This window comes from Portunus trituberculatus, chromosome 47, assembly GCF_017591435.1.
Source record: "Portunus trituberculatus isolate SZX2019 chromosome 47, ASM1759143v1, whole genome shotgun sequence".
Lineage (NCBI taxonomy): Eukaryota > Metazoa > Arthropoda > Malacostraca > Decapoda > Portunidae > Portunus > Portunus trituberculatus.
The window spans coordinates 27,596,901-27,611,104 of record NC_059301.1 but is presented as its reverse complement, the minus strand read 5'-3'; the positions used below and the strand labels follow the sequence as shown (position 1 = coordinate 27,611,104).

At 37.6% G+C, this 14,204-nt stretch overlaps 1 protein-coding gene across 3 annotated transcripts in view; it reads right to left on the bottom strand.

The window, feature by feature from the left end:
* Positions 1–14,204, bottom strand: part of LOC123520621 (ubiquitin carboxyl-terminal hydrolase MINDY-1-like) — a 58,437-nt gene that overhangs the window by 26,532 nt on the left and 17,701 nt on the right. For 2 of the 3 annotated variants that reach the window (XM_045283067.1, XM_045283068.1), the window contains exons 4-7: positions 13,714–13,913; positions 5,149–5,291; positions 4,749–4,942; positions 2,710–2,814 (exon numbers count right to left, since the gene is read on the bottom strand). In XM_045283067.1, coding sequence (XP_045139002.1) covers positions 2,710–2,814; positions 4,749–4,942; positions 5,149–5,291; positions 13,714–13,913 — 642 coding nt within the window. The remainder of the gene's footprint in view (positions 1–2,709; positions 2,815–4,748; positions 4,943–5,148; positions 5,292–13,713; positions 13,914–14,204) is intronic. The other variant, XM_045283069.1, reaches the window with a different exon arrangement.

Below are 14,204 nucleotides of genomic sequence, written 5' to 3'. Positions count from 1 at the left end.
AGCGCCAGCAGCAGCGCGTCTTCCCTCGCTCAACTTACACCAAAACGCCCTGCAATGTCGCCTAGCGTTGCTAAGAAAACCAGGAAGTCTCTTACTCTCGAAGTGAAGCTGGATATTATTCACAGACACGAGGCAAGAAAACTAATAGCATTGCTCGCCACCATCTTGACTCCATTTACTGTCTCTACTATTTTCAAGTAAGCAGACTCTATTAAGAAGGCTGGTGATACCATATCTTCCTTGCAAGCTAAAAGAACCACCTGAACTCATGACTCTACAATGGATAAAATGGAAAGCCTTGTGGAAATGTGGTACATAAGTTTTGTATGTGATACAATGATGCGCCCTTTGTTTACATTCTACAGGTTGCCAGTCAGTGTCTTTCCTGTTTCACTCTCCCTCCCTTCATAAATTTAAGATCATCAACATTATAAAGTTACATATATACATACATTAGTGTACATTATAATGACTTAAATTAAACTGCCTAAATGTTTAACTTCATAATTTTTACTTTTATTAAACCTTTCACTGTACTATGATGCACTCTTGCTTTGTTTACTCTCAATGGAAATGTTCAAGTCAGGGGTTAAGCTTGTTATTATCGATTCGCTTAACGAAATTTCGCTTAACAAAGGGTTTTTTAGGAAAGTAACCCCTTCATTAAGTGGCAGTTGCCTGTATTAAAAAACTCCCAATCTTATAGGACTGCATAGTATATTAACCCAAAGTAATTAATATCTAAAAGATAAAATAAAAGCCACTCTACTATGCATACACACACTTGAAGGAAGAAAATAAAATGCTCACAATATTATTTGGCAATATTTGTTAACTTTCTCTTTCAAATTCACTACTATGTGTCGAGCCACATGAATTCCTTTGGTGGGCAGCATGTTGCCCGCAGGCTATAGTTTGCCTACACCTGGTCCACAGCATCTAGTACAGGATCGTTAGTGAGCTCTTCAGCTCTTCTGCTATGAAGAGAGTAGCCAGTCTCCTGTGGGTGGCCATTTTTGTATGCTCCACAGTGCAACAGCTGATTGACTGTCCCAAGCAAAGAGGGGGAGAAGCAGGATAAGGATGGGAGGGGATAACATACTATAGACACATTAGTACACACTGACAGCACAACCCCCTCCACCCCATTAAGTATAGCATAAATCACCACATTCTCTTGGCATATGCAACCCTATAAGTTCAGGTTATATCACAATTTCAGTTTTCAATAAAAATCCAGTTTTTGGGGACCCTATCATAAACTCAGTGAATTGCAAACTTGAAACTTGTAATCCTGGAGACAGTTAGTTGGCAAAGCGTATAGGCAGTACAGTGCTGCTACCTCACTGTCATTGACACATGAAACCCAAGATCGCTACCTGCTGCCCATGCTTGGGTCAGGTCACTCCAGGTTTGAGGTGGCAACAGTGCAGAAAGATAAAATAAAAGTCCCAAGTATCAGGTTAGGTTGATTCTATTATAGCTGTATCATTCTTTCTGTGAATCCATTCTGCCGAGGTGCCCCTAGGATGATGAATTTATAATAATATTGGCTATTGGTTAATGCTTGTTGTACCTTTGGGTCATTTGCATTATCTTGAATAAAGGGAGATATTCCTATGAAGTTAGTGGCATAATCACTTATGATAAGAAAGGGACAAGAATGCCTTGCTGCAAATATCTTAAACGATTGCAGGAAGTAATCTGAACTAAGGTCTTCAGCCACTTCTAGATGGATCGCTCTTGTATTTTCCAGTTTATTTTCCGTAGTAATTAAATACTTAGTTTGTACTATATTAACCATAATTACCCTTTATACAACTATATAATTTAAATACATACAAGTTACAACATATATCAATAATGCATGGATATCATGCATATGGATACCATGGCAATTTCCACATAAGTACTTGTCATTGTCAATAAAAATGAGTCTGCAGTTATAAAAGGATTAAATGATAATTATTGTGACCTTTAAAGTGTTTTCAAGATTTAAATGGTAGCTTCATGAGAATTCTATACCATCAATGAGGAAAAAAACAAAATGTATTCCACAAATAGTGCCTATATGTGCAATACCTAATACATTTTGTAAACAACAGTTTGAATCTAGGTTAGCAAATGGCACATGTCTGCAGCACATGACTCCTAACTTTCCATCTAAATGAAAATGAGCAGCTAACAGAGAAGAGGTGATAGATGGAGATAAACAGACAGTACATACATAGAGATAAATAGTTATGTAGATAGAAAAATGAGGAAGATATTACATTGTTGTTGAAGTGTCTGGTGGAAGGTAATATCTATGAGTATATGAAACGTATATATGAAACAATGTATTAGCCCTCATTCAAAACAAAACTTAAGAAATCGATTACCTTATGATGATCATAAACACAGCAAGTTTGACATAACTTTTAGCAGTATTGCACATCAGTAACAACAAAATAGCTGCCAGCTTACCACATCTATGCTATTCAACAATGGCTCTCACAAATCAACTTACAATTCAAATTGCAAAACTACAGGCTTTGGGTAAACTAGCAGCATGCCGAAAGACTGCACACAAAAAACACAACAGTAATAATACAGCTGAGAGGAACAAGTTGCATGATAGAAGAGGATACAGAGACACAACTATAGAAATGCAATCATCACATATAACTTCAAGTGTTGTATGCAGAGATCTCAAAGAGCAGCACTCACTCTGACAAATTATGTAGGCCAAGGGAATCCTTAAGACGCTCAAAGTTTTGTTGTTGGCGCTGTTGCTCATCTACTTCCCGCTGGAGCATTGCTGCCAATTGTTGACTGAGAAGAAATATCATTGCAGTGTGATGGAAGCTAGTGGCAGTAATATCAAGTCATCTCAAAAGTTTATAACATGTCAGTGATCATAAAAAAACAATTTAATTTATGTTTAACAAATCAGAATCTAATGTCTGATCACTGGAGAATAAAGTAATAGCTTTGTCTTTTCCTGTAACTTTATGTTTGGTATAAATGACTGGTCATGAGTCAAAAGATCCCAACACACCAGACCCCACAAAAACCTTCAAGATGTACAACACTTTTTTAATCTTTCCTCTATCCTGTGATGTCCATGGATATCATGGCACTCCAGCACTATAAATATGGTCTAAACTCCTAAAAAAAAAAATATACTATTTCCATCCAAACATATTGGATGAATCATTTCCAGGTCACTGCTGGGGGTCAGAGAGTCCCATCATCCTGTATTGTGCAAACATAAAGGAATGCATACTTTTTCTTATACAAGTGTTCAGCTAACAGCTGGCCAACTAATTATAATCATGGCTGCAATAATATTACACTCTGTGATTGGCCACAGTCTCAGCTGCCTTGCAAAACCAGATAAAAAGACAGGCAGAGCCCTTCAACTCACCAGTTGAAATGCAGCATCTCATTAATTTTATTGGTTCCTACTTCTAAAATGTATAAAGACATGAGTAACACAGGGATATAGGGATGTTTTTTACTTACTTTTTCTCTGTTTTATATTTGATTTTGATATTAAGGCGATACCTATCATTTAGTAACCATTCATTCATGATGTCAGTTTTATTGATCCATAATATGCCAGAAAACACAATAAAAGTTTTGCAAAAAAAAAAACTTGACTCTATTATTAACCAATTTACATCAGAATTACATTTATCATGTTAAAAAAAACTCAACATCATAATTAGCATACTTAGAGCTATAATTTTGCAAAAAAAAATTAGCTATCTAGGTTGAGTACTAACAGAGATGTCAGTACTGACAAACTGTTGAACCTTAGATGTGATATCTGGCATGTTGGGATTTTTTGACTCGTGGCCGATCAAATATTGGTGTAACCAGAAATAAATATTAATACTTAAGCTTGCCAAAATATTATCAATCTCAAATTCATGAAAGAATAAGGATATATAGTTAACTATTTTCAAATGACTTCATGCCCCTTTCAAAGAGAAATGAGGATATGAGTATATTCAATACACAAATTTCCTCAGCAAATCTAAAAATCATTGGTACATTCTACAGCAATAATGTAAACCAAAATATCTGTCAAGAAGTTTTCTTGTTCCTTCAAATAATTTGCAATTTTGTAATCATGTTATACACACCGAGAAAAAACATCAACTTAAAACGAAGAGAATGCCTATATAACATGAAAGTATAATGATCACAAGTGATCCTGAGCTGCTAAACAAGAATGCTGGAGAAATAGAGCATTGCAAATATTAACAAAAAAAAAAAATAAATAAATAAATAAATAAATAAAAAAAAAGGAAATAGAAGAAACCCAACACAAAAAGATGATCTCAAGTACTGCTGTAGATAGCAAGTCAGATTAAGGGAAAGAAAGAAGCAATAAAAATGCATCAAATCAGTTTCTACTTGTACATTAAAGAATTTGCATCCTAAACATGCTTTGGCCCAGCAATCCCACATCCACCAACATAGAGCTGAACAATGGCAGATATTATATAAAAAGGAACAGCTACAATGCTGAAACTGAAATGTTATATCTAAAGGCTATACCAATGAGAATCTAAAAGTAGTAACCAACCAACTTGGTAAATAGTGGAAATCTGTTTTCAGAGTAAACTTTGGAATAATACATAATTCTACAGTATTTATCAAATAACAGTTTATATTCCAAAATTCCTTAGGAAGTTTTGAAATCTTCATTTCCTGACATAAATAAGAATCAACATCAAAATCTACTGCAAACTTACTCAGAATTAATTTGTTGTTGAAGAGTCATGTTCTGAAGGTCACTGGATGATGTAGATGGCTCAGGGGCAGGTGGGATGGTCTCAAAGTTCCCATTGACAAACTCAGAGAAAGTGGCATCTACATCGTTCAGAGTTTCCCACACCATATTCTCATGCAGGAATCCTTGGTCAGTGAGGAGCTGATAAAGCTGGTCCTGGAATTTCAGGCACAAGAATATAATTAGAGTGCAATATACTGCTATACTGCTGTATGCACAAACACAAAAGTTACAAATACAAAAAAAATTACTTACATTTCTCCTAAAACATACTTCCATACCAAGAGCAAGATATTCAATCAATAAAATCTGTTGGTGAAATGTGATTCAACATTATTAAATCACTTATAGAATGTACATACCTCTCTTTTATATATGGTAGAAAAATGGTTGTTGCGAAAGAGAACTGCTATTTCTTCACGTCGCAAGGCAGATCCCAGTTCAAAGAGCCCATGAATGGTGAGTTGAGATCCGCTATTAGCCATAAATTCTTCACATAACATGGCTGTCCAAATAAGAGTTATTTTAGTAATATGAATAGGTAAGATTAAAGTAAGTCTGGAAAAACTAAAACAAGGGTAGTGTTTTTTTTTTTTTTTTTTTACGGCAAGGCCTATAGTGCCTGTAGACACACTTGAAGAGTGTATGGGAAGCGGTGTTCAGCTTCCACCCATTAGTGGTGCAGGCAATTTTTATTTATAGTGATACCCATATTAGGGCCCATTTCACCCCCGAAGATCATCTTGGGTGTAACCAGCTAGAAACTAGGAATCATGGTGGCATGTCGGTAACTTTAAACCACTCGACAAATGGCAAAGTGTTTTAAGGCTGTACGTGGTGGGATTCGAACCTACGCATGGACGTCTGCCCGATCCCATGCTCACCACCTTATCCACTACGCCACCGCCTCCCATGTCGTAAGTTCTAACATGCCATATTCCAAAAAAGGTTGCGTACCAAACAAATTTTTTAGCATCCAAACAGGTCATACATAAATTGCATTCATTCCAAAGTGAATGTATAGCAAGGTACCACCATAATAATAATAACAATAATAATAATAATGATGATGATAATAATAATAATAATAATAATAATAATAATAATAATAATAATAATAATAATAATGATAATAATAATAATAATAATAATAATAATAATGATATCAATAGTAATAATAATAATAATATTAATAGTAATAATAATAATAATAATAATAATAATAATAATAATAATAATAATAATAATCTATCTTTATAAATATACATACACTAAATCTTCGCTATACCGAACCTCTGTATAACGGTTTTCAGATATAGCGACTGCATTATTCTGGCTGAACAATCCTCTGATATAACGAATTCGGTTCTGTAAGTTGCGAACTCGGTTCTACATGAGGAGCAGTTAGCGTCACACAGCCTCACGTCACGCAGCCCCGCTCAGCTCGCTGCTTTAGTCTACACCCAGCATTCGTCCAGTAATTACGGTTTATTCTTGTGGATGTGTGGAATTTGGGAAGGTAAACAAAACACTCCTCGGCTTGGCGGCATTGACTGGCCTGACGCATGACCAAACGACTTATCTGATATAGTGAATTTAGGTCGTTATACAAGATGGATTACCAACCCTTGGATACAACGAACTTTCGGTTATAACATTAGGCCTTTCTCCCAATTGGTTCATTATAGCTAGGATTTACTGTACACACACACACACACACACACACACACACATATATATATATATACAGTAAGGTCCCGAGTTACGTCAGAGTTACGTTCCTGAAACATGACGTAAGTCAATTTTGTACGTAACTCAAGTTTTTGTACTTTCAAAGCATATTATCGAGTTTTCAACCAATAATTTTTTATGGTTATTCAGGTAAGTAAAAGGTTATATTGTCATATTGGTATATTATTTACAACTATGTAGGAATATATTGATTAGGGCCGTGAACGTGAAGGACTGCAGGTTGCCGAGAGGGGCGGCCTGAGGCCAACAGGAGGGTGGGCAGGTCAAATGTTGTGACGCCCAGGGCGGACAGCTGGGAGCTTTGTGGAGTGCGGTAGGAGTAGAAGCATTATATAAGTAAAAGGTTATATTGTTATATTATTTACAAGTATGTAGGAATATGAAACACAAGCTTGTTTTTGTTGTTGATTAGGGCCGCGAACGCGAAGGACTGCATGTTGCCAGAGGGGTGGACGCCTGAGGCCGCCAGGAGGGTGGGCAGGTCGAATGTTGTGACGCCCAGGGCGGACAGCTGGGAGCGTAGTGCAGTGCGGTGGGAGTAGAAGCGTGGGCAGCGGGCAGGAAATGCAATAGGAAAGGGCAATAGGGATCAGCAGACAAGCGCAGACGGTGCAAGTGAGCTGCAGTGTCGTGTGGCCCAGGCGAAGGCTCCGGAGTTGTTATTGTTGTGATAGGTGCGTGAGCCCTCAAGGTCATCAACCTCCCCGTTGTCATGGTAACGGGCTTCCCATTTTCTTCTTCACTCCCTTACACACAGCTGCTGCCTCCCTTCTCATGTCTTTTAATTATGTCCACTTTTTCTTGTAGCGTAATGGTTTTCCTTTTCTTAGCATCACTGCTATCACTCAGGAGTTTTTTTTTTTGGTGCCATTGAGCAAGATACTAAGATAGTCAGCAAACGCAGATGTAGGAACACTCTTGCCAGGGGCGACGGTGTGGTGGAACTGAGGTACGTAGAGTGTTATTGTATTCAAGCATGAGGTAGGTGGTGTGGTGGATAACCACTAGTGACGCCTGATGGCAAACAATAACAATAAATCCCGCGCTTTACGATCTATAAATTTTCAATTATTTAAATCTTAAATTGCCTTATAGTGGACTGACGTAAGTGCGAGTTTGACGTAACTCGAGACCGACGTAACCCGGGACCTTAATGTACATATATATATATATATATATATATATATATATATATATATATATATATATATATATATATATACAGTAAGGTCTCGGTTTACGTCAGAGTTACGTTCCTGAAACATGACGTAAGTCGATTTTGTACGTAACTCGAGTTTCTGTACATTTCAAGGCATATTATCGAGTTTTCAACCAATCATTGTTTATGGTCATTCTGGTAAGTTAAAGGTTATATTGTTATATTATTTACAACTATATAGGAATATGAAACACAAGCTTGTTTTTGTTGTTGATTAGGGCCACGAACATGAAGGACTGCAGGTTGCCGAAAGGGGTGGACGCCTGAGGCCGCCAGGAGGGTGGGCAGGTCAAATGTTGTGATGCCCACAGGGCGGACAGCTGGGAGCGTAGTGCAGTGCGGTGGGAGTAGAAGCGTGGGCAGCAGGGCAGGAAATGCAATAGGAAAGGGCAATAGGGATCAGCAGACAGGCGCAGACGGTGCAAGTCAGCTGTTAGTGTCGTGTGGCCCAGGCGAAGGCTCCGGAGTTGTTATTGTTGTGATGGGTGTGCGAGCCCTCAAGGTCGTCAACCTCCCCGTTGTCATGGTAACGGGCTTCCCATTTTCTTCTTCCCTCCCTCACACACAGCTGCTGCCTCCCCTTCTCATGTCTTTTAATTATGTCTTCTTTTTTTCTTGTAGCGTAATGGTTTTCCTTTTCTTAGCATCACTGCTGTCACTAAGAAGTTTTCTTTTTGGTGCCATTGAGCAAGATACTAAGAACTTGAGTCAGTAAACGCAGAAGTAGGATAACACTCTTGCCAGGGGCGATGGTGTGGTGGAAATGAGGCAGGGTGTTATTGTATTCAAGCATGAGGCGGGCGGTGTGGCGGGCAACCACCAACAATAACAATAAATCCCGCACTTTACGATTTATAAATTTTTTATTTTTTTAATCTTAAATTGTCTTATAGTGGACTGACGTAACTACGAGTTTGACGTAACTCAAGACCGACGTAACCCGGGACTTTACTGTATATATATATATACATAAACAGGCAACCCCCCGCTTAACGAAGGGGGTTACGTTCCTAAAAAAAACACTTCGTTAAGCGAAACTTCTTTAAGCAAACCAATTATAACAAGTCTAACCCCTGATTTGAACTTCCACTGAGAGCAAGCAAAGCGAGAGTGCATCATAGTACAGTAAAAGGTTTAATGAAAGTAAAAATTATGAAGTTAAACATTTAGCTAGTTTAATTTAAGTCATTATAATGTACACTAGTGTATGTATGTACGTAACTTTATAATGTTCATGATCTTAACTTTATGAAGGGAGGGAGAGTGAAACGGGAAATACACTAACCAGCAACCTGTGAAATGTAAACAAAGTGCACATCATGGTACCGCATACAAAACTTACGTACCACATTTCCACAAGGCTTTCCATTTTATCCATTGTAGAGTCACGAGTTCAGGTGGTTCTTTTGGCTTTACAAAGGAATACAAAGGAAAGCCAAACAGCAACAGACTTGTTGGTCTTTTCGAGGCTGTTTGGTAACTACTACTAACTGGCTACAGATAAGACATACAGGACAGTACAGGAGAAGGCTCCTCCCCACCCACCACTCCCTCCAGTATGGAAAAACTGACATGGAATTTTCACAGGAAAGGATGAAAGGAGATTCTATTATTCAACCTACGGTGAACTCTACATATCTATCTATAAGAAAGTTGCACAAAATAATAGACATACTAATATAATGTTTAATTATTCAGACAAGAAGAGAGCTTGTTGGGGGTTATTCTTTAAATATTTATCAATTTTGTTTTTGAATGATGCAATGGAAGTACTGTTTACTATTTCTGAAGGAAGCTTATTCCAAACGTTAACAATTCTATTAAAGAAAAAGTGTTTTGCCTCATGGGTTTTAAAGCGTTTTGGTGTAATTTAAAATCCATTATTCCTTGTTATGGTGGAATGATCAATAGTAAAATATTTATTTACATCAAGGTTGTTGTATCCCTGAAAAATTTTGAAAACTTCGATTAGGTTTCATTTTATCCTGCACTTAAGCTGAATAAATATAATGCTTCCAGTCGTTCCTCATACAGCTTGTTTCTTAATCTCGGAATCATCTTGGTCACTCTACGCTGGATCTTTTCCAGTTTTTCAATGTCTTTTCTGTAATATGGTGACCAGAACTGCACACAGTATTCGAGCTGAGGACGCACCAATGAGTTATATAAAGTAGGGATAACTTTTTCTGATTTAAATTCAAAGGTTCTTCCAATAAACCCAACTAATTCATTTGCATTCTTTACTGCTTCTGTGCAGTGTTTCTCGGCTTAAGATCTTTAGACACCACAACACCAAGATCTTTTTCATTCTCAGCACTTGCCAAAGGTACATTACTCATTACGTATTTTGCTTGTACATTGTTACTTCCAATGTGCAGGACTTTACATTTTTCTATATTGAATTTCATTTGCCATTTTTCTGCCCAGTGTGCCAGTTTATTTCAAGGAAGATGCGGTCTCACCAGCCGCCTTAAAAGTCTGCTGACTTGAAAATAGTAGACAGTAGATGGAGTCAAGATGGTGGCAAGCAATGTTATTAGTTTTCTGGCCTCTCTCTTGTCTGCGAATACCCAGTTTCACTTCGAGAGTAAGACACTTCCTGGTCTTCTTAGGAACGTCAGGCCACATTGCAAGGCATTTTGGTGGTAAGTTGAACTAGGGAAGATGAGCTGCTGGTGACGCTGTTATGTTTTGAGTGGGGAGTGAGTGGTGCATATGATCTTGATCTTGATGCTACAGGTGATGCAGAATTTCTTCTGAGCCAGGCCTTTGTACTGGCAACACCTGTGTTGTCCACGAGAGGCTTCATCTTGATCTTTATTCTACAGGTGTCTCAGGATTTCTCCTGAGGCAGGCCTTAGTACCAGCAGCTCCTGGTGTATTCAAAAGCCTGTCAGCTTGCATGATACGGTGGGGCTTTTAAATTTGGAAAAAATTACCTGGATAAAACTTCGTTAAAGCGAGTTTGGTGTTCGTTAAACGAGCAGATGGTAGTAAAACGAAACCTTCGTAGCGAAATTTCGTGTGAACCTTCGTTAAACGGGGTTGCCTGTATAAATAAATATATATATATATATATATATATATATATATATATATATATATATATATATATATATATATATATATATATATATATATATATATATATATATATATATATATATATATATATATATATATGCAACCCCATTTAACGAAGGGGTTACGTTCTAAAAACACTTCTTGCGAAACTTCGTTAACCCGATTATAACAAGTTTAACCCCTGATTTGAACTTCCATAGAGAGTAAGCAAAGTGAGAGTGCATCATAGTACAGTAAAAGGTTTAATGAAAGTAAAAATTATGAAGTTAAACATTTAGGTAGTTTAGTTTGTCATTATAATGTACACTAATGTATGTATGTACATAACTTTATATAATGTTGATGATCTTAACTTTATGAAGAGAGGGAGAGTGAAACAGGAAATACACTAACTGGCAACCTGTGGAATGTAAACAAAGTGCGCATCATGGTACTGCATACAAAACTTATGTACCATATTTCCACAAGGCTTTCCATTTTATCCATTGTAGAGTCACGAGTTCTGGTGGTTCTTTTAGCTTGCAAGGAAGATGAGGTCTCACTTGCCTTCTTAATAGAGTCTCTTGACTTGAAAATAGTAGACAGTAGATGGAGTCAAGCCATGGTGGGAAGCAATGTTATTAGTTTTCTAGCCTTTCTTTTGTCTGTGAATAATACCCAGCTTCACTTCGAGAGTAAGACACTTCCTGGTCTTCTTAAGAACGTTAGGCCACATTGCAGGGGGTTTTGGTGGTAAGTTGAACTAAGGATGATGAGCTGCTGGTGTCGCTGTTATGTTTTGACTGGGCAGTGAGTGGTGCGTGTGATCTTGATGCTACAGGTGACACAGAATTTCTTCTGAGTCAGGCCTTTGTATCGGCAGAGCCTGTGTTGTCCACGAGAGGCTTGATCTTGATCTTTATTCTACAGGTGTCTCAGGATTTCTCCTGAGGTAGGCCTTAGTACCAGCAGCTCCTGATGTATTTAAAAGCCTGTCAGCTTGCATGATACAGTGGGGCTTTCAAATTTGGAAAAAAAAGTTACCTGGATAAAACTTCGTTAAAGCGAGTTTGGTGTTCGTTAAACGAGCAGATGGTAGTAAAATGAAACCTTCGTTATAGCGAAATTTCGTTGTGTGAACCTTCGTTAAACGGGGGTTGCCTGTGTATATATATATATATATATATATATATATATATATATATATATATATATATATATATATATATATATACAGGGAATCCACGTGACTTGACCGTTCGAAGTTCGAATTATTGCTAATTCGAACTCAGTTAATTAATACCCAATCCTCAAGGTTCAACCGACTGACTCACCAATTCGACATTCATATCTCGCGCACCACCCACCTGGTCAAAATCCGCCGCCACCCCAAATTCGTCCCTAACCCGCCAGGCGGAAGTGTAAACCGACGCTACCCTGTGCGCAGTGTTGCCAGATTGTGCGAAAAGTAGCGGATTGGGTTACTTTTGAAGGGTACGTGCTACTTAAATTCATAATCCGCTACTTGCGATTTTTTGGGCTACTTCATGATATGTTTGGGCTGCTTGATGACATTATTGGGCAACTTTTGTAATTTTTCTAAATGTTAACAATAATAATGAGGATATTAACAGCATTAATAAAAGTAAGAATAATAATAATAGTAGTAGTAATAACCATGACATTGAGAACGGTGTAGTTATGGTGCTTTTTCTTTTTTGTGGTGAGTAGGCAACTGATGACATCACGCTTCTCTCGCCTCACCATACGTCAAGAAAATGACTTACTAGATAATGCAAATCTTTAAAAAAAAGTGATGCAGAGGAAGTGAAAGAAAAAATCTTAAAGGCAATAAAAATAATTAAGTTTTGTTAAGAAGAAAAATATTTTGGTTAAATTTAGATAAGAATAGAAATAATTTATAGATAAAAAAAAAAAGAAGCCAGGGAAAACTTATGGAAAAAATGGTACATCGTGAAAGAGGACTCCACTCCCCCTCCCAACCCCATGGGAAAAAATTATGAGCGGATAGTGGTAAGTACAAAATATAGTAGTTAAAGTAATAGGTAGTAATTTTTTGTATTGGGATATACTGTGGTGAAATCCACTATTTTTCAAGCGTGCTTCCGATACTTTTCATTAGAAAAATCTGGCAGAGGAAACGATCCACAGGCTGTGCATCGTTTCCTCTGCGTCTCTCTCGCCTCAGCTCTTGTTCAGGCAGGCCACGCTCCGCTGTTCCACCTCCTGCCTCCATATTGCTTTGACCATGCCGCGCAAAGCCACCTTCAGCCCCGGCCCTAAGAAGCACAATTTCCTGCCTTTCAAAGATAAGCTTGAGCTTATAAGAAAGTGTGAGGCAACTATAGCTCACAGTGTCGTTATAGTATCAACAATTTGTAAGAACAGGGACAAGTACAGCGAGACTGCTACAAGTGTTTTTATTTCCAAAAATGTACTGTACAGCACCTTAATGTGTTTAATAAAAAAGAAGTTAGATATAAATGAGGCTTTTAATAGTACTGATTTAGTCTAAGTTAGTGTTTTTAGAGGTTATAGCGATGTTTTGGGTGGTCTAAGCTGGACATTGGTCCCTATCCTTCCTTATTCTTAAGTATCTTATGGGAAAAATTGCTTCATGATTCAAATAAACGCTGCTTCGACCGATAAAAAACCGCCCTAATCCCGTCGAATTGCGAGGGTCCCCTATATATATATGTGCATATATATATAGTACCACTGGAAAATGCTGGAAAGAGACCGTCTTGTAAACAACTCTACTATAACACAGGAGCTTATGCATAGCACACCTGGCCACATAATTCTATAGCATGACATAATAATTGATAATAATAAACTGAATAAAAGAACCTATTGATAACAGAATCAGTACCTTTTACAAGGAGGTCATTGTTGTTGTTCTTAACAGCTTCTTCTCTCCAGGCAAATATGTTGTTGGTCAGTTGATTGTAGGAGAGATGCTTGATGATGGTAGCTGCCTCACTGGAGGGGTCCACCACCCACCCATGATACAGCATTATACCCAGCAAATCAAATATGCACAGTTCACCGGTGAATTCAAAGTCTCGCACTCTAAGAACAGAGGAAAAATATCATAAATAACACTACAAAAAACTAACTAGAGAAAGAAACCAAACTTTGATGAATCTGCAACAACTAAAACATTACCAACTTGAGTCTTCCATCATGATTATTTTTCTTACGTCTTGCTCCACACATCATCTCACATTTCTCTGGGCTTCCCACTGATCTCAACTTTAAAGTTGGAGGTTGACAAAAGCATAACAGGGAAGAATCAATAAAGACCTGGAGATGTGTGAAGAGGAAGACATAAGAATGACCAAAGCAGTAATCTATAAACAT